Raw genomic sequence first — 26128 nt, 5'->3', positions numbered from 1 at the left:
TGGGTCCATCTGTGGGTCTGGGGTCTGTCTGTGGGTCCGTCCATGTGTCTGTCTGTAGGTCTGTCAGTGGCTCCGTCTGTGGGTCTGTCTATGGGTCTGTCCATGTGTCTGTCTGTAGATCTGTCAGTGGGTCCGTCTGTGGGTCTGTCCATGGGTCTGGGGTCTGTCTGTGGGTCCGTCCATGTGTCTGTCTGTAGGTCTGTCAGCGGGTCCGTCTGTGGGTCTGTCTATGTGTCTGTCTGTGGGTCTATCCGTGGGTCCGTCTGTGGGTGGGTCCCTCCATGGCTCCATCCCTGGATCCATCTGAGGGTCTGTCTGTACGTCCGTCAGTGGGTCCGTCTGTGGGTCTGTCTGTAGGTCTGTCAGTGAGTCCGTCTGTGGGTCTGTCTGTACGTCCGTCAGTGGGTCCGTCTGTGGGTCTGTCTGTACGTCCGTCAGTGGGTCCGTCTATGTGTCTGTCTGTGGGTCTATCCGTGGGTCTGTCCGTGGGTGGGTCTCTCCGTGGCTCCATCCCTGGATCCATCTGTGGGTCTGTCTGTCCGTCTGTCAGTGGGTCTGTCCGTGGGTCTGTCCGTGGGTGGGTCCCTCCATGGCTCCACCCCTGGATCCATCTGTGGATCTGTCCATAGGTCTGTCCATGGGTCCATCCATGCATCTGTCTGTAGGCCTGTCCGTGGGTCCGTCTGTGGGTGGGTCCCTCCGTGGCTCCATCCCTGGATCCATCTGTGGATCAGTCCGTGGGTCCATCCATGCATCTGTAGGTCTGTCGGTGTGTCTGTCGGTGTGTCCGTCGGCGGGTGAGCCCCTCGGCGGCTCGGCGGCGGCTCCGTGGCGTGCGCCGGCGCTCACCTCCAGAAGAGCACGTTCCAGAGCAGCAGCCAGCAGGGGTAGGTGGCGAGCGCCAGCAGCGGCGCCAGGAAGGCGCCGTGCAGGTGGTGCAGCAGCAGCCCCTGCGCCAGCGCCGCCAGGAACAGCTGCCAGCCCTCGCCCGGCGCCGCCGGCGCCTCCACCAGCTCCCGCTGCGCGAAGATGCCCAGCAGCAGCGTCACCGCCGGCGTCGCCAGCACCAGCAGCGCCGCCAGCAGCACCCTGCGGGGGGACACGGTCAGTGGGACACAGGGAGACCCTGCAGTGTCCCCTACAGCACCCTGCGGGGGACACGGTCAGTGTGGGCAGGGGGAGACCCTGCAGTGTCCCCACAGTGTCCCCTACAGCACCCTGCGGGGGGACACGGTCAGTGGGACACAGGGAGACCCTGCAGTGTCCCCACAGTGTCCCCTACAGCACCCTGCGGGGGGACACGGTCAGTGGGACACAGGGAGACCCTGCAGTGTCCCCACAGTGTCCCCTACAGCACCCTGCGGGGGGACACGGTCAGTGGGACACAGGGAGACCCTGCAGTGTCCCCACAGTGTCCCCTACAGCACCCTGCGGGGGGACACGGTCAGTGGGACACAGGGAGACCCTGCAGTGTCCCCACAGTGTCCCCTACAGCACCCTGCGGGGGACACGGTCAGGGGGGGAGACCCTGCAGTGTCCCCACAGTGTCCCCTACAGCACCCTGCGGGGGACACGGTCAGGGGGGCAGACCCTGCAGTGTCCCCTACAGCACCCTGCGGGGGGACACGGTCAGTGGGGACACAGGGAGACCCTGCAGTGTCCCCCAGTGTCCCCTACAGCACCCTGCGGGGGGACACGGTCAGTGGGGACACAGGGAGACCCTGCAGTGTCCCCTACAGCACCCTGCAGGGGGACACGGTCAGTGTGGGCAGGGGGAGACCCTGCAGTGTCCCCTACAGCACCCTGCGGGGGGACACGGTCAGTGGGGGCACCGGGAGACCCTGCAGTGTCCCCTACAGCACCCTGCGGGGGGACACGGTCAGTGTGGGCAGGGGGAGACCCTGCAGTGTCCCCCAGTGTCCCCTACAGCACCCTGCAGGGGGACACGGTCAGTGGGGGCACCGGGAGACCCTGCAGTGTCCCCTACAGCACCCTGCGGGGGGACACGGTCAGTGGGACACAGGGAGACCCTGCAGTGTCCCCTACAGCACCCTGCGGGGGGACACGGTCAGTGGGGACACAGGGAGACCCTGCAGTGTCCCCTACAGCACCCTGCGGGGGGACACAGTCAGTGGGACACAGGGAGACCCTGCAGTGTCCCCACAGTGTCCCCTACAGCACCCTGCGGGGGGACATGGTCAGGGGGGGCACCGGGAGACCCTGCAGTGTCCCCTACAGCACCCTGCGGGGGGACACGGTCAGTGGGACACAGGGAGACCCTGCAGTGTCCCCACAGTGTCCCCTACAGCACCCTGGGGAGGGGACACGGTCAGAGGGGGCACTGAGAGACCCTGCAGTGTCCCACAGTGTCCCCTACAGCACCCTGCGGGGGGACATGGTCAGGGGGGGCACCGGGAGACCCTGCAGTGTCCCACAGTGTCCCCTACAGCACCCTGCGGGGGGGACACGGTCAGTGGGGACACAGGGAGACCCTGCAGTGTCCCCTACAGCACCCTGCGGGGGGACACGGTCAGTGGGGACACAGGGAGACCCTGCAGTGTCCCCTACAGCACCCTGCGGGGGGACACGGTCAGTGGGGACACAGGGAGACCCTGCAGTGTCCCCTACAGCACCCTGCGGGGGGGACATGGTCAGGGGGGGCACCGGGAGACCCTGCAGTGTCCCCTACAGCACCCTGGGGAGGGGACACAGTCAGCGGGGGAGACCCTGCAGTGTCCCCCCAGTGTCCCCTACAGCACCCTGTGCAGGGGACACGGTCAGCGGGGGCATGGGGAGACCCTGCAGTGTCCCCTACAGCACCCTGCGGGGGACACGTTCAGTGGGGACACAGGGGAGACCCTGCAGTGTCCCCTACAGCACCCTGCGGGGGGACACGGTCACTGGGGACACGGGGAGACCCTGCAGTGTCCCCACAGTGTCCCCTAGAGCACCCTGCGGGGGACATGGTCAGTGGGGGAGACCCTGCAGTGTCCCCTACAGCACCCTGCGGGGGACACGGTCAGTGGGGGCACTGAGAGACCCTGCAGTGTCCCCTACAGCACCCTGGGGAGGGGACACGGTCAGTGGGGCACAGGGAGACCCTGCAGTGTCCCCTACAGCACCCTGGGGAGGGGACACGGTCAGTGGGGACACAGGGAGACCCTGCAGTGTCCCCTACAGCACCCTGCGGGGGGACACGGTCAGTGGGACACAGGGAGACCCTGCAGTGTCCCCTACAGCACCCTGCAGGGGGACACGGTCAGTGGGGCACAGGGAGACCCTGCAGTGTCCCCCAATGTCCCCTCAGCATCCCCCTGGCATCACCCCAGGGACAGAGCTTGGGGTCCCCCTGGTGTCCCCTGGCCCTGGGGACAGACCCCTGTGGCCCTCTGATGTCCCCCAGCAGCACCCTGGCTGGGGGGGGGGTGACACAGGGGCAGAGGGGAATGGGGGAGACCCCAATGTAGCCCAAGCATCCCCCCAGCAAGACCCCCGTGTCCCCCCATGTCCCCCTGGCAGTGCCCCAGGGACAGCCCCAGTGTCCCCTGAGCCCCCCACCTGGGGACAGCCCCAGTGTCACCACCCCAGGGACAGCCCCAGTGTCCCCTGACCCCCCCACCCCAGGGACAGCCCCAGTGTCCCCTGACCCCCCCACCCCGGGGACAGCCCCAGTGTCACCACCCCAGGGACAGCCCCAGTGTCCCCTGACCCCCCCACCCCAGGGACAGCCCCAGTGTCCCCTGTCACCCCCCACCCCAGGGACAGCCCCAGTGTCCCCTGTCACCCCCCCACCCCAGGGAGAGCCCCAGTGTCCCCTGACCCCCCCCCCACCCCAGGGAGAGCCCCAGTGTCCCCTGACCCCCCCCCACCCCAGGGACAGCCCCAGTGTCCCCTGTCACCCCCCCACCCCAGGGAGAGCCCCAGTGTCCCCTGACCCCCCCCCACCCCAGGGACAGCCCCAGTGTCCCCTGTCACCCCCCACCCCAGGGACAGCCCCAGTGTCCCCTGTCACCCCAGGGACAGCCCCAGTGTCCTGTCACCCCAGGGACAGCCCCAGTGTCCCCTGTCACCCCTACCCCAGGGACAGCCCCAGTGTCACCACCCCAGGGACAGCCCCAGTGTCCCCTGTCACCCCCCACCCCAGGGACACCCCCCATGTCCCCTGTCCCCGCAGGGACACCCCCGTGTCCCCGTGCCCTGACCTGGGCCCGCGGGGCTGCACGGCGGCGGCGGCGGGGACCATGGTGACCGCCAGCAGGAACCCCAGCGAGAAGTTGAGCAGCGCCAGGCACGTCAGCTGCAGCGCCAGCGCCAGCAGGGCCACCAGCTTCAGCGTCATCCAGCCGCGGTCACCGCTGTCCCCCGACAGCACCCTGCGGGGGGGACGTCAGTGGGGACGGGGACAGCAGCTGGGGACAGGGAGATCACCCAGGAACAGGGACATCAGCCCCGGGGACGGGGACATCAGCTGGGGACAGGGACATCTACCCAGGGACAGGAACATCAGCCCAGGGACACGGACATCAGCCCTGGGGACAGGGACATCAGCCCAGGAACAGGGACATCAGCCCGGGGACAGGGACATCAGCCCAGGGACACGGACATCAGCCTGGGGACAGGGACATCTACCCAGGGACAGGAACATCAGCTGGGGACAGGGACATCAGCCCAGGGACAGGGACATCTACCCAGGGACAGGAACATCAGCCCAGGGACAGGGACATCAGCCCAGGGACAGGGACATCAGCCCTGGGACAGGAACATCAGCTGGGGACAGGGACATCAGCCCAGGGACAGGGACATCTACCCAGGGACAGGAACATCAGCCCAGGGACAGGAACATCAGCCCTGGGGACAGGGACATCAGCTGGGGACAGGGACATCAGCCCTGGGACAGGAACATCAGCCCCAGGGACGGGGACATCAGCCCTGGGGACAGGGACATCTACCCAGGGACAGGAACATCAGCCCCAGGGACGGGGACATCAGCTGGGGACAGGGACATCTACCCAGGGACAGGAACATCAGCTGGGGACAGGGACATCAGCCCAGTGACAGGGACATCAGCCCTGGGGACAGGGACATCAGCCCCGGGGACAGGGACATCATCCCAGGGACAGGGACATCAGCCCTGGGGACAGGGACAGCAGCTGAGGACGGGGACATCTACCCAGGGACAGGGACATCAGCCCAGGGACATCAGCCCCGGGGACAGGGACATCAGCCCAGGGACAGGGACATCAGCCCAGGGACAGGGGACATCAGCCCCAGGCACTGCTGTCCCCCGACAGCACCCTGCGGGATGGGGACGTCAGTGGGGACGGGGACATCAGCTGGGGACAGGGACACCAGCCCAGGGACAGGGGACATCAGCCCCATGGGGACAAGAGCATGACAATCAGCCCCATAGAGACAGGGGGGAACAAGCAGCCCCACAGGGACTGGGGGGGACAATAAGCCCCATGGGGACAGAGGGTGACAATCAGCCCCCCAGGGATAGCAGGGTGACAATCAGCCCCATGAGGACAGGATGGTGACAGTCAGCCCCATGGGGACAGGGGATCCAAGCTCCATGGGGACAGGAGGGTGACAATGAGCCCCCCGTGGCCAGGAGGGTGACAATGAGCCCCGGGGGTGGCAGTGACCTGTGTGTGCTGTGGGGCAGGGCCATGCCGGCCACGTAGATGGCGATGAGGGTGAGCACCACGGCCTCGGCCTCGGACACGGGGAAGTGCTGGGTGGCCACGTGCTGGCCCAGCACCGGCAGGTAGTAGAGCGCGGCGCCCGCGGCGTGGCAGATCAGCACCGGCGGCACCAGCGCCAGCAGCCCCGGCTGCGGCTCCTGCGGGGACACGGCGCCAGGGACACGGGGGGCAGGGGATGGGGGGGTCAGGGGACACGGCGTCAGGGACACGGCATCAGGGACACGGGGGGCAGGGACACGGGTGGCAGGGGACATGGGGGGGCAGGGGACACGTGGGGGGTTCAGGGGACATGGGGGTCAGGGAACACGGGGGAGTCAGGGAACAGAGTGGGTCAATGAACACAAGGGTCAGGGAACACGTGGGGTCATGGGACGGGGTGGGTCAGGGAACATGGGGGGGTCAGGGAACAGAGTGGGTCAATGAACACAAGGGTCAGGGAACACGCAGGGTCATGGGACGGGGGGGGTCAGGGAACACGGAGGGGTCAGGGGAATACGGGGGGGTCATGGGACAGGGGGGGTCAGGGGATGGGGGGGTCAGGGAACATAGGGGGTTCAGGGAACACGGGGGGTCAGGGGACACGGGGGGGTCAGGGGACACGGGGGGGTCAGGGGACACGGAGGGGTCAGGGGACACGGGAGGTCAGGGAACACGGGGGGTCAGGGAACGGGGCGGGTCAGGGAACGGGGGGGCTCAGGGAACGGGGGGGGTCATGGGACAGGGGAGGGGTCATGGGACGGGGGGGGTCGGGGAACATGGGGGCGTCAGGATACAGGGGGGTCGGGAACACGGAGGGGTTCAGGGGAATACGGGGGGGGTCAGGGGAACACGGAGGGTCAGGGAACACGGGGGTATCAGGGAACACGGGGGGTCAGGGAACACGGGGGTATCAGGGAACACGGGGGGTCAGGGAACACGGGGGGTCAGGGAACACGGGGGGTCAGGGAACAGGAGGGTTGAGGGAACAGGGAGGGTCAGGGAACACGTGGGGGTCAGGGGACACGGTGGGGGTCAGGAACACAGGGGCTTCAGGGAACATGAGGGGGCAGGAACACGGGGGGTCAGGGGAACACGGGGGGTCAGGGGACACGGGGGGTATCAGGGAACACGGGGGGGGTCAGGGGACACGGGGGTGGCGGTCCTCACCTCGGCGGGTGCCCGGTCCCCGTCGCAGAGCCGCTGGGCGCCGCCCGGCTCGCTGCCGCTGAGCCTCAGCCACAGCTCCAGCGCGTGGCCGTCAGGGAAAGCACCCGGGGAGATGGAGCCCCCCAGCCCCCCCAGTCCCCCCAGTCCCCCCCACGCCCACAGAACCACACGAGGTCTGGGGTGACGGGACCCCCGAGGGTCACCCGGTGCAACCCCAGGGACATTCACAGCTCAGGGTGCTCGGAGCCCGGCCAGCCTGGCCTGGGCTCTCAGGGATGGTTCGTCTACCCCCGCTCTGGGCTCACCACCCTCACCACAACAACCCCTCATATCTCACCCGAATCTCCCTGTTTCAGCTCAAAACCATCACCCCCCGTCCCACCGCTACCGAAATCTCTGTCCCCACCTTCCCCACCGAGCCCTTTGTTGTCGGATGGTTCATCCAACCTCCAGAAAAACCCTCCGGATCCACAACCTGGCTCTAAAAGCAGCAACGTTAAAATCTACTAGAGGGGTGTTTTAGGGCGGTATTTTCAGGACAATACTTTTGAGGACAATATTGTTTCAGGGCAATATTTTTCAGGATGCTATTGTTTCAGGGCAATAGTTTTTAGGATGCTATTGTTTCGGGACGCTATTGTTTCAGGATAATGTTGTTTCTGGGCGCTATTGTTTCAGGACGTTATTGTTTCAGGGTGCTATTGTTTCAGGATAATACTGTTTCAGGACAATATTGTTTCAGGACGCTATTGTTTATGGATAATATTGTTTCAGGATGCTATTGTTTCAGGACGCTATTGTTTCAGGACGCTATTGTTTCAGGATAATATTGTTTCAGGATAATATTGTTTCTGGGCGCTATTGTTTCAGGATATTGTTTCTGGATGCCATTGTTTCAGGACGCTATTGTTTCAGGGCAATATGTTTCAGGATGCTATTGTTTCAGGACGCTATTATTTATGATGGTATTTCCCTTCCTGCACAAAGAACCACACAATTTTTCCCCTTAACCAGAACATTGGAGCAGAAAAGCTCCTCTCCGGCTTTTCTGTGCGTAGAACCGGCAAACCCACATCTTTATAACGACCCTACGACACTTAACTCAGTGCCGTTTACAGTGTCGTGTGAAGGCTGAGGCCGGACCTGGGTAATTCTGATACCCAGCCTAAACCTCCCTGGTTTAGTCCGAACCCCTCGCCACTAAACCCGCGCCCCCGCCTCCCCCAGCCCGCGGGGCACAAGGATATCCTGAGGATGAGGACGAGGAGCAGGAGGCCGAAGGCCGGCATGTAGAGCCCAATGGAGACGAAGCGGGACAGCGAGGGCAGCAGGTAGAAGAAGTAGGACTGGTGCAGGCGCTCCAGGAGGTTGTTGAGCTTCCGGAACATTCCCTCCAGCGTCCTGCGGGCAGAGAGCGGCCAGGGGGCTGCCGGCCCCCCCGGGACCCCCCAGCCCCCCCGGGCCCCCCGGACTCACTTGCCCACGGTGGCCAAGTCGTACTTGTACTGGCGGAAGCTGTTGATGCCGCGCAGGGTGACGGCCTCGATGCGGTAGCGCAGGAACAGCCCGTGGTGGCCGCGCGGCTGCCCCGACGCCTGCGCCAGCACCATGAGCAGCAGCGTCTGCAGGCTGTGCAGGTACCCGGGCAGCGAGTCCCAGTCCGAGCGCGGCAGCTGCGGGACGGGCACCGCGCGCCGTGTCACCGCGGCACCGTGTCACCATGTCACTGTGTCACTGAGTCACCACGTCACCATGTCACTGCGTCACCACATCACCGTGTCACCACATCACCACGTCACCGTGTCACCGCATCACGTCACCATGTCACCGCATCACCGTGTCACTGTGTCACCGTGTCACATAACTGTGTCACTGTGTCACCACACCACCGTGTCACTGCGTCACCGTGTCACTGCGTCACTGTGTCACCGCGTCACTGTGTCACTGCGTCACTGTGTCACCATGTCACTGCGTCACCACATCACCGTGTCACCACATCACCACGTCACCGTGTCACCGCATCACGTCACCATGTCACCGCATCACCGTGTCACTGTGTCACCGTGTCACATAACTGTGTCACTGTGTCACCACACCACCGTGTCACTGCGTCACCGTGTCACTGCATCACTGTGTCACCGCGTCACTGTGTCACTGCGTCACCACGTCACCGTGTCATGTCACCGTGTCACCACGTCACTGTGTCACTGCGTCACTGTGTCACCGTGTCACTGCATCACCACATCACCATGTCACTGTGTCACCGCGTCACTGTGTCACCGCGTCACTGTGTCACCGCGTCACCATGTCACTGCGTCACCACATCACTGCGTCACTGCATCACTGTGTCACCACGTCACCGCGTCACTACATCACCGTGTCACCGCGTCACCGCATCACCATGTCATCGTGTCACTGCGTCACCGCGTCACCACATCCCTGTGTCACTGTGTCACCGCATCACTGCATCACCGTGTCACCACGTCACCACACCACCGCGTCACCACATCACCATGTCACTGTGTCACTGCATCGCTGTGTCACTGCGTCACCGTGTCACTGTGTCACGGCGTCACCACGTCACCACGTCACTGCGTCACATCACTGTGTCACCACATCACCATGTCACTGCATCACCATGTCACTGTGTCACCACATCACCGCATCACGACGTCACCGCGTCACATCACCGTGTCACCGTGTCACCACATCACCACGTCACCGCGTCACCATGTCACCGTGTCACATAACTGTGTCACTGCGTCACCACACCACCATGTCACTGCATCACCGTGTCACTGCATCACTGTGTCACCGTGTCACTGCATCACCATGTCACTGCGTCACTGTGTCACCACGTCACTATGTCACTGTGTCACCACGTCACTGTGTCACTGTGTCACTACATCACTGTGTCACTGTGTCACTACGTCACCGTGTCACCGCGTCACTGTGTCACTGCGTCACCGTGTCACTGCATCACTGCGTCACCGCATCACCCCACGTCACTGTGTCACTGTGTCACCACACCACCGTGTGACTACGTCACCACGTCACCCTGTGACAGAGCCCCTCAACATCACCAAGTGCAACCTCAACCCCCCCATCCCTGCCCCCTGTGCTGAGAACCTCGTGTCCGTCTGTCCAGCCCTCCAGGATGGTGACTCCAGCACTGCCCTGGGCAGCCTGTTCAATGCCCCACAGCCCTTTGGGGAAGAAATTGTTCCCACATCCAACCTCAACCTCCCCTGGCGCAACTTGAGGCCGTTTCCTCTGCTCCTGGCGCTTGTTCCTGGGGAGCAGAGCCCGACCCCCCTGGCTCCAAGCTCCTTTCAGGCAGTTCAGAGATCAGAAGGGCTCCCCTCAGCTCCTGTTCTCCAGCTGAACCCCCAGGTCCCTCAGTCTCCATCACACTTGTGCTCCAGCCCCTCACCAGCTCCGTTCCCTTCTCCCCACTCGCTCCAGCACCTCAAGGGTTTCTTGGTCTGAGGGGACCCCAGGGTTCGGGTTTGCCCCCCCAGGTCACTGCCCCGGTCCCCTGGCCACCCCAGGCAGGCCGCGGTGGCCGCGGTGCCGCAGCCGCAGGTCCCACCTTGCCCTGGATGGTGCAGAGCAGCCCGTTCTTCTGGCAGAAGGCGTGGAAGAGGTTGAGCAGGTCGAGGTTGGGCAGCTGCCCGTTCAGCCCCTCCACGGCCACGTCCAAGCTGGTCACCACGTCGCTGCTCAGCTCCAGCGCGATGGCCGCCTGGATGGCGCCGGCGCGGCCCGGCGTCCCCACGGACTGCACCTCTGCGGGGACACATGGCATCAGCGCCCGGCGTCCCCGCGGACTGCACCTCTGTGGGGACACGCGGTGTCAGCGCCGGCGCGGCCCGGCGTCCCCAAGGACCGCACCTCTGTGGGGACGCGGTGGCGTCAGCGCCGGCGCACCCCGGCGTCCCCGCGGCCCCCGCGCCCTCACCGGTGAGGTTGACGCCGTGGTACGCCTCCAGCCAGGCCTCCATGCCCAGCAGGTCGTGCTCGTTCACCAGGAAGATGATGTCCTTGGCCCAGTAGATCTGGCCTGGGGACAACGTGGTGGCTGTGGCAGGCGGGACCTGGCACAGCCCAGCTCCTGGACTAGCAAAGCCCAGGCTCTGGCCCAGCAAAGCCCAGGCCCTGGCCCAGCAAAGCCCAGGCTCTGGCCCAGCAAAGCCCAGGCCCTGGCCCAGCAAAGCCCAGGCTCTGCCCAACAAAGCTCAGCACAGCCCCAGCAAAGCCCAGGCCCTGGCCCAGCAAAGCCCAGGCCCAACAAAGCCCAGGCCCTGGCCCAACAAAGCTCAGCACAGCCCCAGCAAAGCCCAGGCCCTGGCCCAACAAAGCCCAGGCCCTGTCTTGGCAAAGCCCAAGCCCAGTCCTGGCAAAGCACAAGTCCTGTCCTGGCAAAGCCCAAGCCCTGTCCTGGCAAAGCCCAGTCCCTGTCCCACCAAAGCCCCAGCAAAACTCAGCACAGCCCCAGCAAAGCCCAAGCCCTGTCCCAGCAAAGTCCAAGCCCTGCCCCAGTAAAGCCCAAGCCCTGTCTTGGCAAAGCCCAAGCTCTGTCCTGGCAAAGCCCAGTCCCTGTCCCAGTGAAGCCCAGTCCCTGTCCCAGCAATGCCCCAGCAAAACTCAACACAGCCCCAGCAAAGTCCAAGCCCTGTCCTGGCAAAGCCCCAGCAAAACTCAAGACAGCCCCAGTAAAGCCCAAGCCCTGTCCTGGCAAAGACCAAGCCCTGTCCTGGCAAAGCCCAGTCCCAGCAGAACCCTCCCCATCCTGCCCCCCAAACATCGTCCCCCCACCCCTGAAGTGCGCAGCCAGCGCCAGCAGCAGCCCCAGCACCCCCCGGCCCCCCCGTACCCCGCGCTCACCCCTGAAGTGCGCAGCCAGCACCAGCAGCAGCCCCGGCACCCCCTGGCCCCCCCCTGCTCACCCCTGAAGTGCGCAGCCAGCGCCAGCAGCAGCCCCAGCGCCTGGTGGTTGTGCGGCCCCTCGCTGCACGGGGCGCTCAGCACCAGCGCCTCGGTGCTGGCCCCGCGGGGCGCCCGCAGGATCCCGTACACGTTGGTGCCCGACACCATCTGCGGGGACACGGGGAGAATGGGGGGTCAGGGGGGGTCAGGGACCCCTGGGGACCCACAGGATCCCGTACACGTTGGTGCCCGACACCATCTGTGGGGAGACGGGGAGAATAGGGGACCAGGGGTGCAAAGGGATCCCCTGGGGACCCACAGGATCCCAAACACATTGGTGCCCAACACCATCTGTGGGGATGGGGGCTATGGGGGATATGGGGGACAGGGCTTGGGATGGGGGGTACGGGGTCCCCCTGGTTCAGGGTGGGGGGCTGGGCCCGCAGAATCCCGGACACATTGGTGTGTGACACCATCTGTGGGGACAGGGGGGTTGGAGGGACCCGTGGGCCGGGAGGGGTCTTGGGGGGGGCACGAGGACCCCTTGGGGGGTATAGGGGACTGGGGGGGGCACAGGGAGCCCCCCAGCTTGGCATGGGGGTGCAGGGGGGCACAGGGACCCGTCAGCCTGGGATGGGGGTGCAGGAGGCACAGGGCTCAGGATGGGGGGCTGGGGGTGGCACGGGGCTCAGGATGGGGTGCAGGAGGCAGAGCGCTCAGGATGGGGGTGCAGGGAGGGGCACAGGGCTCAGGATGGGGGAGCAGAGCTCAGGATGGGGTGCACGGGGCTCAGGATGGGGTGCAGGGGGCACAGGGCTCAGGATGGGGCACAGGGCTCAGGATGGGGGTGCAGGGGGCTCAGGATGGGGGGGCTGAGGGTGGCACAGGGCTCAGGATGGGGTGCAGGGCTCAGGATGGGGGTGCACAGGGCTCAGGATGGGGCGCAGGGCTCAGGACGGGGCGCAGGGCTCAGGATGGGGTATACAGGTCTCAGGATGGGGGTACACAGGCCTCAGGATGGGGTACACAGGGCTCAGAATGGGCTGCAGGGCTCAGGATGGGGCACAGGGCTCAGGATGGGGCACAGGCCTCAGGACGGGGTGCACAGGGCTCAGTGACCCTGTCGGGGGGTCAGGGGGCGCAGGGCGCAGTGACCGTGGGGGTCGGGGTGCAGAGCTCAGGATGGGGCGCAGGGCTCAGGATGGGGGTGCACAGGGCTCAGGATGGGGCGCAGGGGGCACAGGATGGGGTGCAGGGCTCAGGATGGGGGTGCACAGGGCTCAGGATGGGGCGCAGGGCTCAGGATGGGGTGCAGGGCTCAGGATGGGGGTGCACAGGGCTCAGGATGGGGCGCAGGGCTCAGGATGGGGGTACACAGGGCTCAGGATGGGGCGCAGGGCTCAGGATGGGGGTACACAGGGCTCAGGATGGGGGTACACAGGGCTCAGGATGGGGTGCAGGGCTCAGGATGGGGTGCACAGGGCTCAGGATGGGGTGCACAGGGCACAGGATGGAGTGCAGGGCTCAGGATGGGGTGCAGGGCTCAGGATGGGGCGCAGAGCTCAGGACGGGGTGCACAGGGCTCAGGATGGGGTGCACAGGGCTCAGGACGGTGCACAGGGCTCAGGATGGGGTGCAAGGGGCTCAGGACGGTGCACAGGGCTCAGGATGGGGTGCAGGGGGCTCAGGGCGGGGTACACAGGGCTCAGGATGGGGCGCAGGGCTCAGGATGGGGCGCAGGGGGCTCAGGACGGGGTGCAGGGCTCAGGATGGGGCGCAGGGCTCAGGATGGGGCGCAGGGCTCAGGATGGGGGTACACAGGGCTCAGGATGGGGGTACACAGGGCTCAGGATGGGGTGCAGGGGGCTCAGGATGGGGCGCAGGGCTCAGGATGGGGTGCAGGGGGCTCAGGATGGGGCGCAGGGCTCAGGATGGGGTGCAGGGGGCTCAGGATGGGGCGCAGGGCTCAGGATGGGGTGCAGGGGGCTCAGGATGGGGCGCAGGGCTCAGGATGGGGGTGCACAGGGCTCAGGATGGGGGTACACAGGGCTCAGGATGGGGGTACACAGGGCTCAGGATGGGGGTACACAGGGCTCAGGATGGGGGTACACAGGGGGGAGGCACAGGGCTCAGGACGGGGGTGCAGGGCTCAGGACGGGGCGCAGGGGGCACAGGATGGGGTGCAGGGCTCAGGATGGGGTGCAGGGGGCTCAGGACGGGGCGCAGGGCTCAGGATGGGGGTACACAGGGCTCAGGATGGGGGTACACAGGGCTCAGGACGGGACGCAGGGGGCTCAGGATGGGGTGCAGGGCGCAGTGACCGGGGGCGGGTGCACTCACGAATCGCTCGCGCGCCTCGTCGGGGAAGGGCAGCGTGCGCCAGAAGGGCTGCGTGTGCACCTCCAGCCCCGCCTGCCACATGGCGCGCTGCAGCCAGCCCACCGGCATGCCCCTGCGCATGGGGCCGCGTCACCGCGGGGACGGGGACAGGGACCCTCCCGTGTCACCACCGCCACGGGGACCCTCCCCTGTCACCCCCCAACATAGGGACCCTCCATGTCACCATGGCCACAGGTACCTCCCCTGTCACCCCCGGCACAGGGACCCTCCCATGTCACCCCCGCCACGGGCACAGGGACCCTCCATGTCACCCCCGCCATGGGGACCCTCCCCTGTCACCACGGGCATGGGGACCCTCCTGTGTCAGCCCCAGCACAGGGACCTTCCCGTGTCACCATGGGCACGGGGACCCTCCCCTGTCACAACTGCCACAGGGACCCTCTCATGTCACCACAGGCACAGGGACCCTCCCTGTCACCCCCAACACGGGGACCCTCCCCTGCCACCAGGGGCACGGGGACCCTCCGTGTCACCACGGGCACGGGACCCTCCCCTGCCACCCCCAGCACGGGGACCCTCCCCTGTCACCCCCGCCACGGGCACGGGGACCCTCCTCTGTCACCCCCGGCACAGGGACCTTCCCATGTCACCACCACCATGGGCATGGGGACCCTCCCCTGTCACCCCTGGCACGGGGAGCCTCTTGTGTCACCATGGGCATGGGGACCCTCCTGAGTCACCACCACCATGGGGACCCTCCCCTGTCACCCCCACCACAGGCATGGGGACCCTCCCGTGTCACCCCCACCACGGGCATGGGGATCCTCCCGTGTCACCATGGGCATGGGGACCCTCCTGAGTCACCACCACCACGGGGACCCTCCCGTGTCACCCCCACCGCAGGCACGGGGACCCTCCCATGTCACCACCACCATGGGCATGGGGACCCTCCTGTGTCACCACCACCATGGGGACCCTCCCGTGTCACCCCCACCACGGGCATGGGGACCTTCGCGTGTCATCCCCGGCATGGGGACCCTCCCATGTCACCACCGCCACGGGCACCCTCCATGTCACCCCCGGCACGGGGACCCAGAGCGGCGGGGGCTGAACCAATATTTCCCCCCTCACCCCATATGTCTCCCCCACTCTCACCCCATTTTTCCCACTCTCACCCCAATATTCCCCCCACCCCAATTTCCCCATCTCCCCCCATGTCCCCTCCACCCCATCACCCCCTCACCCCCCTTCCCCGCTCACCCCATATTCCCAGCTCACCCCGATATTCCCCCCCAGCCCAATGTCCCCCAACCCCCCCACCCCAATTCCCCCCTTGCCCCCTCACCCCGCTCTCTTCTTTTGCGCCGCGAAGTCCCGCGCGTAGTCCCGCGCGCGCTGGGCCAGCGGGAACTGCTCCTCCACCATGGTGGAGCCCATGGCGTTCTCCGACATGTGCGTGCGCGGCGCCAGCGCCGGCAGCGCCAGCGCCAGGAACCAGCACAGCCCGCCCACGTAGCTCAGGATGCTGCGGGACAGGGGACGTGGGACATGGGGGACATGGGGACATGGGGGACATGGGGACACGGGGACACAGCGCCAGGAACCAGCACAGCCTGCCCACGTAGCTCAGGATGCTGTGGGACAGGGGACATGGGGACATGGGGGACATGGGGGACATGGGGACACAGCGCCAGGAACCAGCACAGCCCGCCCACGTAGCTCAGGATGCTGTGGGACAGGGGGACATGGGACATGGGGACATGGGGACATGGGGACACAGCGCCAGGAACCAGCACAGCCCGCCCACGTAGCTCAGGATGCTGCGGGACAGGGGGACATGGGGGACATGGGGACACGGCGCCAGGAACCAGCACAGCCCGCCCACGTAGCTCAGGATGCTGTGGGACAGGGGACATGGGACATGGGGACATGGGGACATGGGGACACAGCGCCAGGAACCAGCACAGCCCCCCCAAGTAGCTCAGGACGCTATGGGACAGGGGACATGAGGGACATGGGGGACATGGGGGACATGGGGACACAGCGCCAGGAACCAGCACAGCCCCCCCAAGTAGCTCAGGACGCTGTGGGGACACGGGACATGGGGACATGGGGACATGGGGACATGGGGGACATGGGGACATGGGGACACAGCGCCAGGAACCAGCACAGCCCGCCCACGTAGCTCAGGATGCTGCGGGACAGGGGACATGGGGGACATGGGGGACATGGGGTGAAGGGGGACACGAGGTATGGGGGGACATGGGGGACATGGGGACATGGGGACACAGCGCCAGGAACCAGCACAGCACGCCCACGTAGCTCAGGATGCTGTGGGACAGGGGACATGGGGACATGGGGACATGGGGACATGGGGACACAGCGCCAGGAACCAGCACAGCCCCCCGCGTAGCTCAGGATGCTGCGGGACAGGGGACATGGGGGACATGGGGGACATGGGGACATGGGGACATGGGGGACATGGGGACATGGGGACACAGCGCCAGGAACCAGCACAGCCCGCCCACGTAGCTCAGGATGCTGCGGGACAGGGGACATGGGGGACATGGGGGACATGGGGTGAAGGGGGACACGAGGTATGGGGGGACATGGGGGACATGGGGACATGGGGACACAGCGCCAGGAACCAGCACAGCACGCCCACGTAGCTCAGGATGCTGTGGGACAGGGGACATGGGGACATGGGGGACATGGGGACATGGGGACATGGGGACATAGCACCAGGAACCAGCACAGCCCGCCCACATAGCTCAGGATGCTGTGGGACAGGGGACATGGGGACATGGGGACATGGGGACACAGCACCAGGAACCAGCACAGCCCGCCCACGTAGCTCAGGACGCTGTGGGGACCGGGGACATGGGGGACATGGGGTGAAGGGGGACACGAGGTATGGGGGGACATGGGGACATGGGGGACATGGGGACACGGCGCCAGGAACCAGCACAGCCCGCCCACGTAGCTCAGGATGCTGCGGGACAGGGGACGTGGGACATGGGGACATGGGGACATGGGGACATGGGGACATGGGGACATGGGGACACAGCGCCAGGAACCAGCACAGCCCACCCAAGTAGCTCAGGATGCTGCGGGACAGGGGACATGGGGGACATGGGGGACATGGGGTGAAGGGGGACACGAGGTATGGGGGGACATGGGGGACATGGGGACATGGGGACACAGCGCCAGGAACCAGCACAGCCCGCCCACGTAGCTCAGGATGCTGCGGGACAGGGGACATGGGGACATGGGGGACATGGGGACATGGGGACACAGCGCCAGGAACCAGCACAGCCCCCCGCGTAGCTCAGGATGCTGTGGGACAGGGGACACGGGGACATGGGGGACATGGGGTGAAGGGGGACACGAGGTATGGGGGGACATGGGGACATGGGGGACATGGGGACATGGGGACACAGTGCCAGGAACCAGCACAGCCCCCCCACGTAGCTCAGGATGCTGTGGGACAGGGGACATGGGACATGGGGACATGGGGGACATGGGGACACAGCGCCAGGAACCAGCACAGCCCGCCCACGTAGCTCAGGATGCTGCGGGACAGGGGACATGGGGACATGGGGACATGGGGACATGGGGACATGGGGACACAGCGCCAGGAACCAGCACAGCCCCCCCGCGTAGCTCAGGATGCTGCGGGACAGGGGACATGGGGACATGGGGACATGGGGACATGGGGACATGGGGACACAGCGCCAGGAACCAGCACAGCCCGCCCACGTAGCTCAGGATGCTGTGGGACAGGGGACATGGGGACATGGGGGACATGGGGACATGGGGGACATGGGGACATGGGGACATGGGGACACAGCGCCAGGAACCAGCACAGCCCCCCCACGTAGCTCAGGATGCTGCGGGACATGGGGACATGGGGGACATGGGGGACATGGGACACAGCGCCAGGAACCAGCACAGCCCCCCTGCGTAGCTCAGGATGCTGTGGGACAGGGGACATGGGGCTTGGGGGGGGACACCGAGCCTCAAGAGGGGGACACGGGGGGACACGGGGCTCAGGAGGGACACTGAGTGTCAAGTGGGGGGACATGGGGCTCAGGGGGGGGACACTGAGCCTCGAGAGGGGGACACAGGGGAACACAGGGGAACACGGGGCTCAGGGGGGACACTGAGTGTCAAGGAGTGTCAAGTGGGGGGACATGGGGCTCGGGGGGGACACCGAGCCTCGAGAGGGGGACACGGGGGGACACGGGGCTCAGGGGGGACACCGAGCCTCGAGAGGGGGACATGGGGCTTGGGGCGGGACACTGAGCCTCGAGAGGGGGACACAGGGGGACCCGGGGCTCGGGGGGGACGCTGAGCCTTGAGAGGGGGACACGGGGGGACACGGGGCTCGGGGGCGGATGCTGAGCCTCAAGAGGGGGACACGGGGGGTACACGGGGCTCAGGGGGGGGACACCGAGCCTTGAGAAGGGGACACAGGGCTCAGGGGGGACACCGAGCCTCGAGTGGGGGGACATGGGGCTCGGGGGGGGAATACTGAGCCTCGAGAGGGGGACATGGGGGGACACGGGTCTCGGGGGGGGACACTGAGCCTCGAGAGGGGACACCGAGCCTCGAGAGGGAGACACGGGGGGACACGGGGCTCAGGGGGGACACTGAGCCTCGAGAGGGGGACATGGGGGGACACGGGGCTCAGGGGGGACACCGAGCCTCGAGAGGGGGACATGGGGAGGACACGGGGCTCGGGGTTGGACACTGAGCCTCGAGAGGGGGACACGGGGGGACACGGGGCTCGGGGGGGACACCGAGCCTCGAGAGGGGGACATGGGGAGGACACGGGGCTTGGGGTTGGACACTGAGCCTTGAGAGGGGACACTGAGCCTTGAGAGGGGGACATGGGGGGGACATGGGGGTCGGGGGGGGGCACCGAGCCTCGAGAGGGGGACACGGGGGGGACACGGGGCCTCGAGAGGGGGACACGGGGGGGACATGGGGCTCGGGGGGGGACATGTGGAGGACATGGGGGGACACGGGGCTCACTCACCAGAGCGGGGTGTTGAGGCGCAGCACCAGGCGGGCCAGCGCCCGCCGGCAGTGGGGGTCCGACAGCAGCCCCATGGCGGGGGCAACGCTGCTGGGCTCACGGCGCTGCACCTATGGGCGCTGTGGGGCTGCACCTATGGACACCCCGGGGCTGGACCTATGGACGCTATGGGGCTGCACCTATGGGCGCTGTGGGGCTGCACCTATGGACGCTATGGGGGCTGCACCTATGGACACCCCCCGGGGCTGAACCTATGGACGCTATGGGGGCTGCACCTATGGACACCCCGGGGCTGGACCTATGGACGCTATGGGGCTGCACCTATGGACGCTATGGGGGCTGCACCTATGGACACCCCGGGGCTGGACCTATGGACGCTATGGGGGCTGCACCTATGGACACTCCCGGGGCTGCACCTATGGACGCTATGGGGGCTGCACCTATGGACACCCCCCGGGGCTGAACCTATGGACACCTCGGGACTGCACCTATGGACGCTATGGGGGCCGGACCTATGGACACCCCCGGGGCTGCCCACGGACCCACAGCCCCCTGCACCCCCGGCCTGTCCCTGCCCCACACCCCCCACAGCACCGGCCCCACTCCCTGCACACCCCACGGGAGACCCACAGCCCCTCACCTGCCCCACACCCCCCACAGCACCGGCCCCACTCCCTGCACACCCCACAGACCTGGCCCCACGCCCCACGGGAACCCCACAGCCCCTCACCCCCCACAGCTCCCAGCTCTGCCCCACACGCTCCCCACGGCCCAGCCCCTGCCCCACGGCCCGTGTCCTGCCGCAGCTCACCCTCCACACCCCGCCCACCTCCCCCCGGTGTCCCCCTGTCCCCCCTGTCCCCCCGGTGTCCCCCTGTCCCCCCTGTCCCCCGGTGTCCCCCTGTCCCCCCTGTCCCCCGGTGTCCCCCCTGTCCCCCTCTCCCACCCACCTCCGGGTCCTGCCGCCCGCTCAGGCCGCTCAATCGCCCGCGGATCGGGACAGGCCGGGGCGCGGAGCCCAGAGACGTCGATGGGTCCCGCCCGCCCCGCACTGCGCATGCGCCGGAGGCTCAGGGAGGCGGGGCGGGGATTGGTGGGTGCGGGGGGGGGGAGATGGGGCAATGGGGTTTGTGCAAGGGGGTGTGCAATGGAGTGTGCAACGGGGGGGTGTGCAACGGGGTGTGCAGGAGAACCTCTCGGACCCACTGACCACCCCTTCTAACCCACCCCAGGTCCCATTGGCTTCCTGGCCACAAGGGCCAGTGCTGGCTCCGCCCACAGCACCCGCTGTTCCCACCTGGTCTCCCATCCAAGTACTGACCGGGCCCGACCCTGCTTAGCTTCCCAGAGCAGATGAGATCAGGTGTTCTCAAGGGGGTATGACTCTATATTATATATATATATATATATTCCCAAAGTATATCCTGATAGTATCTGAACTCAAGGGCAAGGTAGAGGGGCAGGAGAACCTCTCTGACCCACTGACCACCCCCTTCTAACCCCCCCCAGGTCCCATTGGCTTCTTGGCCACAAGGGCCAGTGCTGGCTCATGGTCACCCTGCTGTCCCCAGGACCCCCAGCTCCCTTTCCCCTATTGATCTTGCAATCAGTCCTTAACACACGGCACAGCCCAGTGTGGCCGGCGGGGCAAACACCGCGGTGTACGGCACACGCTGCAGCGTACGGCACACACCGCGGCGCACGGCACACACCGCAGCGTATGGCTCACCCCACGGCTCTTTATTGCCAAAGCCCCGCGCCCCCTCAGTCCCCCAGCAGCGCGGCCACCTGGCGCAGGCGCTGGCGCACGGCGCGGTCCAGCACGGCGTGCAGCGCGCGGCACGCGGCCCCCGCCGCCCCCAGCACCCGCGGCAGCCGCTCCTGGTGCAGCCGGGCGCTGAGCTGCAGCTGCGCCAGCTGCCCCCCCGCCGGCAGCAGCGCCAGCGCCAGCACCGGCCCCCCCGCCGCCTCCTCGGGCACGCTCAGGTCGGCCAGCGCCGCGTCGTCCGCCAGCCCCGCCGTGCTGGCGCACACGTAGTCGCGCATGGGGATGCCGGCGTCCATCAGCGCCAGCGTGGCCGCGTTCACCCCCGCGCAGAACGTGCCGCCGTCCGCCTGCAGGATCTGGGGGGAAACACACACATTGGGGTGAAGGGGGGGAGAGGTCACCATGGGGACAGCGGTGGGGACAGCGGCACCGAGCCCGGCGTGGGACGGTTCACCCACCACCGCCACGGGCACGGGGACCCTCCCGTGTCACCATGGGCACGGGGACCCTCCCCTGTGACCCCCGGCATGGGGACCCTCCTGAGTCACCACCACCACGGGGACCCTCCTGAGTCACCATGGGCATGGGGACCCTCCTGTGTCACCACCACCATGGGGACCCTCCTGTGTCACCATGGGCACGGGGACCCCCACATGTCATCCCCGGCATGGGGACCCTCCTGTGTCACCACCACCATGGGGACCCTCCTGTGTCACCATGGGCATGGGGACCCCCACATGTCATCCCCGGCATGGGGACCCTCCTGTGTCACCCCCGCCATGGGGACCCTCCTGAGTCACCACCACCATGGGGACCCTCCCGTGTCACCATGGGCACGGGGACCCTCCCGTGTCACCACCGCCATGGGGACCCTCCCGTGTCACCATGGGCATGGGGACCCTCCCGTGTCACCACCGCCATGGGCACGGGGACCCTCCCAGCTCATCCCCAGCATGGGGACCCTCCTGTGTCACCATGGGCACAGGGACCCTCCCCTGTGACCCCCGGCATGGGGACCCTCCTGAGTCACCACCACCATAGGGACCCTCCCATGTCACCACCACCATGGGGACCCTCCCGTGTCACCCCCGCCATGGGGACCCTCCCGTGTCACCACCGCCATGGGCACAGGGACCCTCCCATGTCACCCCCGCCATGGGGACCCTCCCGTGTCACCCCCGCCATGGGCATGGGGACCCTCCCATGTCACCACGGGCACAGGGACCCTCCCGTGTCACCCCCGCCATGGGCACAGGGACCCAGCGCGGCGGGGGCTGAACCATCCCGCCGGGCTCCCGCCCCCCCACTGCAAACATTGATACTGCACCCAAACCGTCCCCCCGTCCCCCCGCTGCCGCCACCCCTGTCCCCAGCGTCCCCACCGCCCCCTGGGTGGCAGCTGGTGACCCAACCTCCAGAAAACTGCCCAGACCCACAAAACGGCACTAAAAGCATCAACATGGGAATCCAGGAGAGGGATTTGAGGACGATACTTGTTTGGAACAATATTTTTTGAACAATATTCTTTCAGGGCACTATTTTTTAAGGATAATATTCTTTCAGGACAATAATTTGTAGGACAATATTTTGTAGGACATTATTTTTTAAAACAACATTTTTTAGGACAATATTTTTCAGAAATTATTGCACCAAGCAAATATCGAACCAAAAGCCCATTGCTCTGAAACCGCAATAACTTTTGCACCAACCAAATATTGAGCCAAAACCGCAATAACTTTTGCACCAACCAAATCCTGAACCAAACCCCTGTTGCTCCAAAACTGCAATAACTTTTGCACCAAGCACTTACTGACCCAAAACCGCAATAACTTTTGCACCAACCAAACACTGAACCAAAACCCTGTTGCTCCGAAACTGCAATAACTTTTGCACCAACCAGATACTGACCCAAAACTGCAATAACTTTTGCACCAACCAGATACTGACCCAAAACTGCAATAACTTTTGCACCAACGAAATATTGAACCAAAACCCCATTGCTCTGAAACTGCAATAACTTTTGCACCAACCAGATACTGAACCAGAACTGCAATAACTTTTGCACCAAGCAGATACTGACTCAAAACCGCAATGACTTTTGCACCGAGCAAATATTGAACCAAAACCCTGTTGCTCCAAAACCGCAACAACTTTTGCACCAACCAGATACTGACCCAAAACTGCAATAACTTTTGCACCAAGCAAATATCGAACCAAAACCCTGTCGCTCCGAAACCGCAATAACTTTTGCACCAAGTAAATACTGAACCAAAACCCTGTTGCTCCAAAACTGCAATAACTTTTGCACCAAGCAGATACTGACCCCAAACCGCAATAACTTTTGCACCAACCAAATATTGAGCCAAAACTGCAATGACTTTTGCACCAAGCAAATATCAAACCAAAACCCTGTTGTTCCAAAACCGCAATAACTTTTGTACCAACCAAATATTGAACCAAAAGCCCATTGCTCTGAAACCGCAATAACTTTTGCACCAACCAGATACTGACCCAAAACGGCAATAACTTTTGCACCAGCCAAATATTGATCTAATACCCTGTTGCTCCAAAACTGCAATAACTTTTGCACCAAGCAAATATCAAACCTAAACCCTGTTGAGCCAAGACCGCAATAACTTTTGCACCAGCCAAATATTGAACCTAAACTCTGTCGCTCTGAAACTGCAATAACTTTTGCACCAACCAGATACTGACCCAAAACCGCAATAACTTTTGCACCAGCCAAATATTGAACCAAAACTGCAATAACTTTTGCACCAAGCAAATATCGACCCAAAACCGCAATAACTTTTGCACCAAGCAGATACTGCCCCAAAACTGCAATAAGTTTTGCACCAAGCAAATATCGAACCAAAACCCCATCGCTCCAAAACCGCAATAACTTTGGCACCAAGCACATACTGACCCAAAACCGCAATAACTTTTGCACCGAGCAAATATTCAGCCAAAACCGCAACAACTTTTGCACCAACCAGATACTGACCCAAAACTGCAATAACTTTTGCACCAAGCAAATAACGACCCAAAACCGCAATGACTTTTGCACCAAGCAGATACTGCCCCAAAACCGCAATGACTTTTGCACTAAGCAGATGCTAACCAAAACTGCAACAACTTTTGCACCAAGCAGATACTGCCCCAAAACCGCAATAACTTTGGCACCAAGCAGATACTGACCCAAAACCGCAATAACTTTTGCACCAAGCACATACTGACCCAAAACTGCAATAACTTTTGCACCAACCAGATACTGACCCAAAACCGCAATAACTTTTGCACCGAGCAAATATTGAGCCAAAACTGCAACAACTTTTGCACCAACCAGATACTGACCCAAAACTGCAATAACTTTTGCACCAAGCAGATACTGCCCCAAAACCGCAATGACTTTTGCACCGAGCAGACCCTGCCCCAGCCCCCCGCGTTTTGGTCACCTGGACGTAGATGTCGATCTGGGAGCGGGGGAAGAGGTGCGTGAGGATGGCGGCCTCGAAGGTGTCGCGCAGCAGCAGCGCCAGCTCCCCCGCCTGCCGGTCGCCGTGCGGGCGCCGGCGCCGCTCGCCGGTGCTGAACGTGGCCATGCTGAACTGGCAGTTCACCAGCGCCCGCTCCGGCAGCGCCTTCCCGCGGGAACCCCGCATCTGGGGGGACGCCAGGAGTTGGGGGGCGCGGGGGGAACCGGGGGGATGGGGGGGGACAGGGGAATGGGGGGACCTGGGGACTGGGGGGATTGGGGGGGACGGAGAGGCCATGGGGAGCAGAGGGGTCAGCAGAGGGATTGGGGGGGACAGGGGAATGGGGGGACCTGGGGACTGGGGGGGTTGGGAGGGGGACAGAGGGCTGGGGGGTATGGGGGGAGTGGGAGAATAGGGGGGAACGGAGGGATTGGGGGAATGGGGGTGTCCAGGGAATGGGGGCCGGGGAATGGGGGTCCCAAGGGAAGGGGGACTCAAGGGAATGGGGGAGCAGAGGGAATGGGGGAGCAGAGGGAGAAATGGGGGGGACGCACGGATCAGGGGAATGGGGGTCCTGGAGAATGGGGGTCCCAGGGGAATTGGGGGGCCGGGGATGGGGGGCCAGGGGAGCAGAGGGCTGGGGAGAATGGGGGGAGTGGGAGAATTGGGGGGGAACGAAGGGATCCGGGGAATGGGGGGATCCTGGGAAATGGGGAATCTGGGGAATGGGGGGTCCCGAGATGGGAGGTCCCAGGGGAATGGGGGGTCCGGGGATGGGGGGTCCGGGGATGGGGGGTCCGGGGATGGGGGGCCCCAGGGGAATGGGGGGTCCGGGGATGGGGGGTCTGGGGATGGGGGGTCGCAGGGGAATGGGGGGTCGCAGGGGAATGGGGACCCCAGGGGAATGGGGACCCCAGGGGAATGGGGGGTCCGGGGAATGGGGGTTCCCAGGGGAATGGGGGGCCAGGGATGGGGGGTCCGGGTCCCGGGGGGCCAGGGATGGGGGGCCAGGGATGGGGGGTCCCAGGGGAATGGGGGTTCCCAGGGGAATTGGGGGGTCCTGGAAATGGGGGGTCCCAGGGAAATGGGGGGTCCGGGGATGGGGGACCAGGGATGGGGGATCCCAGGGGAATGGGGGTTCCCAGGAAATGAAGGGTCCGGGGATGGGGGTTCCCAGGGGAACGGGGGGTCCGGGGAATGGAGGGTCTGGGGAATGGGGGGTTCAGGGGAACGGGGGTCCCGGGGGCCAAGGGCGGGAGCGGATTCCCCGGAAGTCCCCGCGATGGCGCCCCCGGCGCCGCTCACCTCGTGTGGCCCGTAGACCGCGGCCAGCGCCTTGGTGTTGCCCTGCTCGATGTAGGCCGAGCCGTCGGCCTGCTCGAACACGCCCATGCGGGCCCGGACCTTGCGGATCTCGGCGGGCCGGCGCCCGTCCGCCCGGTACCCCTCGTCCGACAGCAGCTCGGGCGCCGCCATCGCTCCCGCTCCGGACTACAACTCCCAGCGTGCCCCGCGCGGGCGGGACTACAACTCCCGGCGTGCCCCTCGCGGGGCACGCCGGGAGTTGTAGTCCCGCCCGCGCGGGGTGCTCCATTGGCCAGAGCCAGCGTTCTTCTTTGCACAGGCCACGCCCCCCCACCCCCCGAGGCCACGCCCCACTTCTGCCGAGTCCTGCCGAGTCCTTCCCAGTCCTGCCGAGTCCTGCCGAGTCCTGCCGAGTCCT

At 65.2% G+C, this 26128-nt stretch overlaps 2 protein-coding genes across 14 annotated transcripts; both read right to left on the bottom strand.

Moving 5' to 3' along the window:
• Window positions 1-207: 207 nt before the first annotated feature.
• Window positions 208-20168, bottom strand: GPAA1 (glycosylphosphatidylinositol anchor attachment 1). 13 transcript variants are annotated; one of them, XM_082044416.1, is made up of 14 exons: window positions 20112-20161; window positions 19530-19577; window positions 19162-19271; window positions 15466-15645; window positions 14121-14232; window positions 11801-11948; window positions 10813-10914; window positions 10444-10640; window positions 8328-8524; window positions 8099-8252; window positions 6852-6935; window positions 5646-5842; window positions 4203-4373; window positions 208-1089 (listed from the first exon to the last, which is right to left on the bottom strand). In XM_082044416.1, exons 3-14 carry the CDS (start codon window positions 19233-19235, stop codon window positions 846-848), a joined length of 1860 nt encoding a protein of 619 aa, XP_081900542.1. In that variant the 5' UTR covers window positions 19236-19271; window positions 19530-19577; window positions 20112-20161; the 3' UTR covers window positions 208-845. The 13 variants fall into 13 exon arrangements, with proteins under 13 accessions (XP_081900542.1, XP_081900543.1, XP_081900544.1 ...); XM_082044417.1 differs by lacking the exon at window positions 19530-19577 and adding an exon at window positions 19578-19601 and having other exon boundaries at window positions 20112-20150; XM_082044418.1 differs by lacking the exon at window positions 19530-19577 and having other exon boundaries at window positions 19162-19294; window positions 20112-20168.
• A 725-nt stretch (window positions 20169-20893) lies between these two features.
• EXOSC4 (exosome component 4) lies at window positions 20894-25915 on the bottom strand. Its single transcript, XM_082045197.1, has 3 exons — window positions 25711-25915; window positions 24385-24591; window positions 20894-21285 (listed from the first exon to the last, which is right to left on the bottom strand). Exons 1-3 carry the CDS (start codon window positions 25879-25881, stop codon window positions 20926-20928), a joined length of 738 nt encoding a protein of 245 aa, XP_081901323.1. The 5' UTR covers window positions 25882-25915; the 3' UTR covers window positions 20894-20925.
• Between the last annotated feature and the right edge of the window lie 213 nt (window positions 25916-26128).

This window comes from Streptopelia decaocto (genome assembly GCF_964273445.1).
Source record: "Streptopelia decaocto genome assembly, chromosome: 2".
NCBI lineage: Eukaryota > Metazoa > Chordata > Aves > Columbiformes > Columbidae > Streptopelia > Streptopelia decaocto.
The sequence above is the reverse complement of the archived record's forward strand: the minus strand, read 5'-3'. Positions and strand labels throughout refer to the sequence as shown.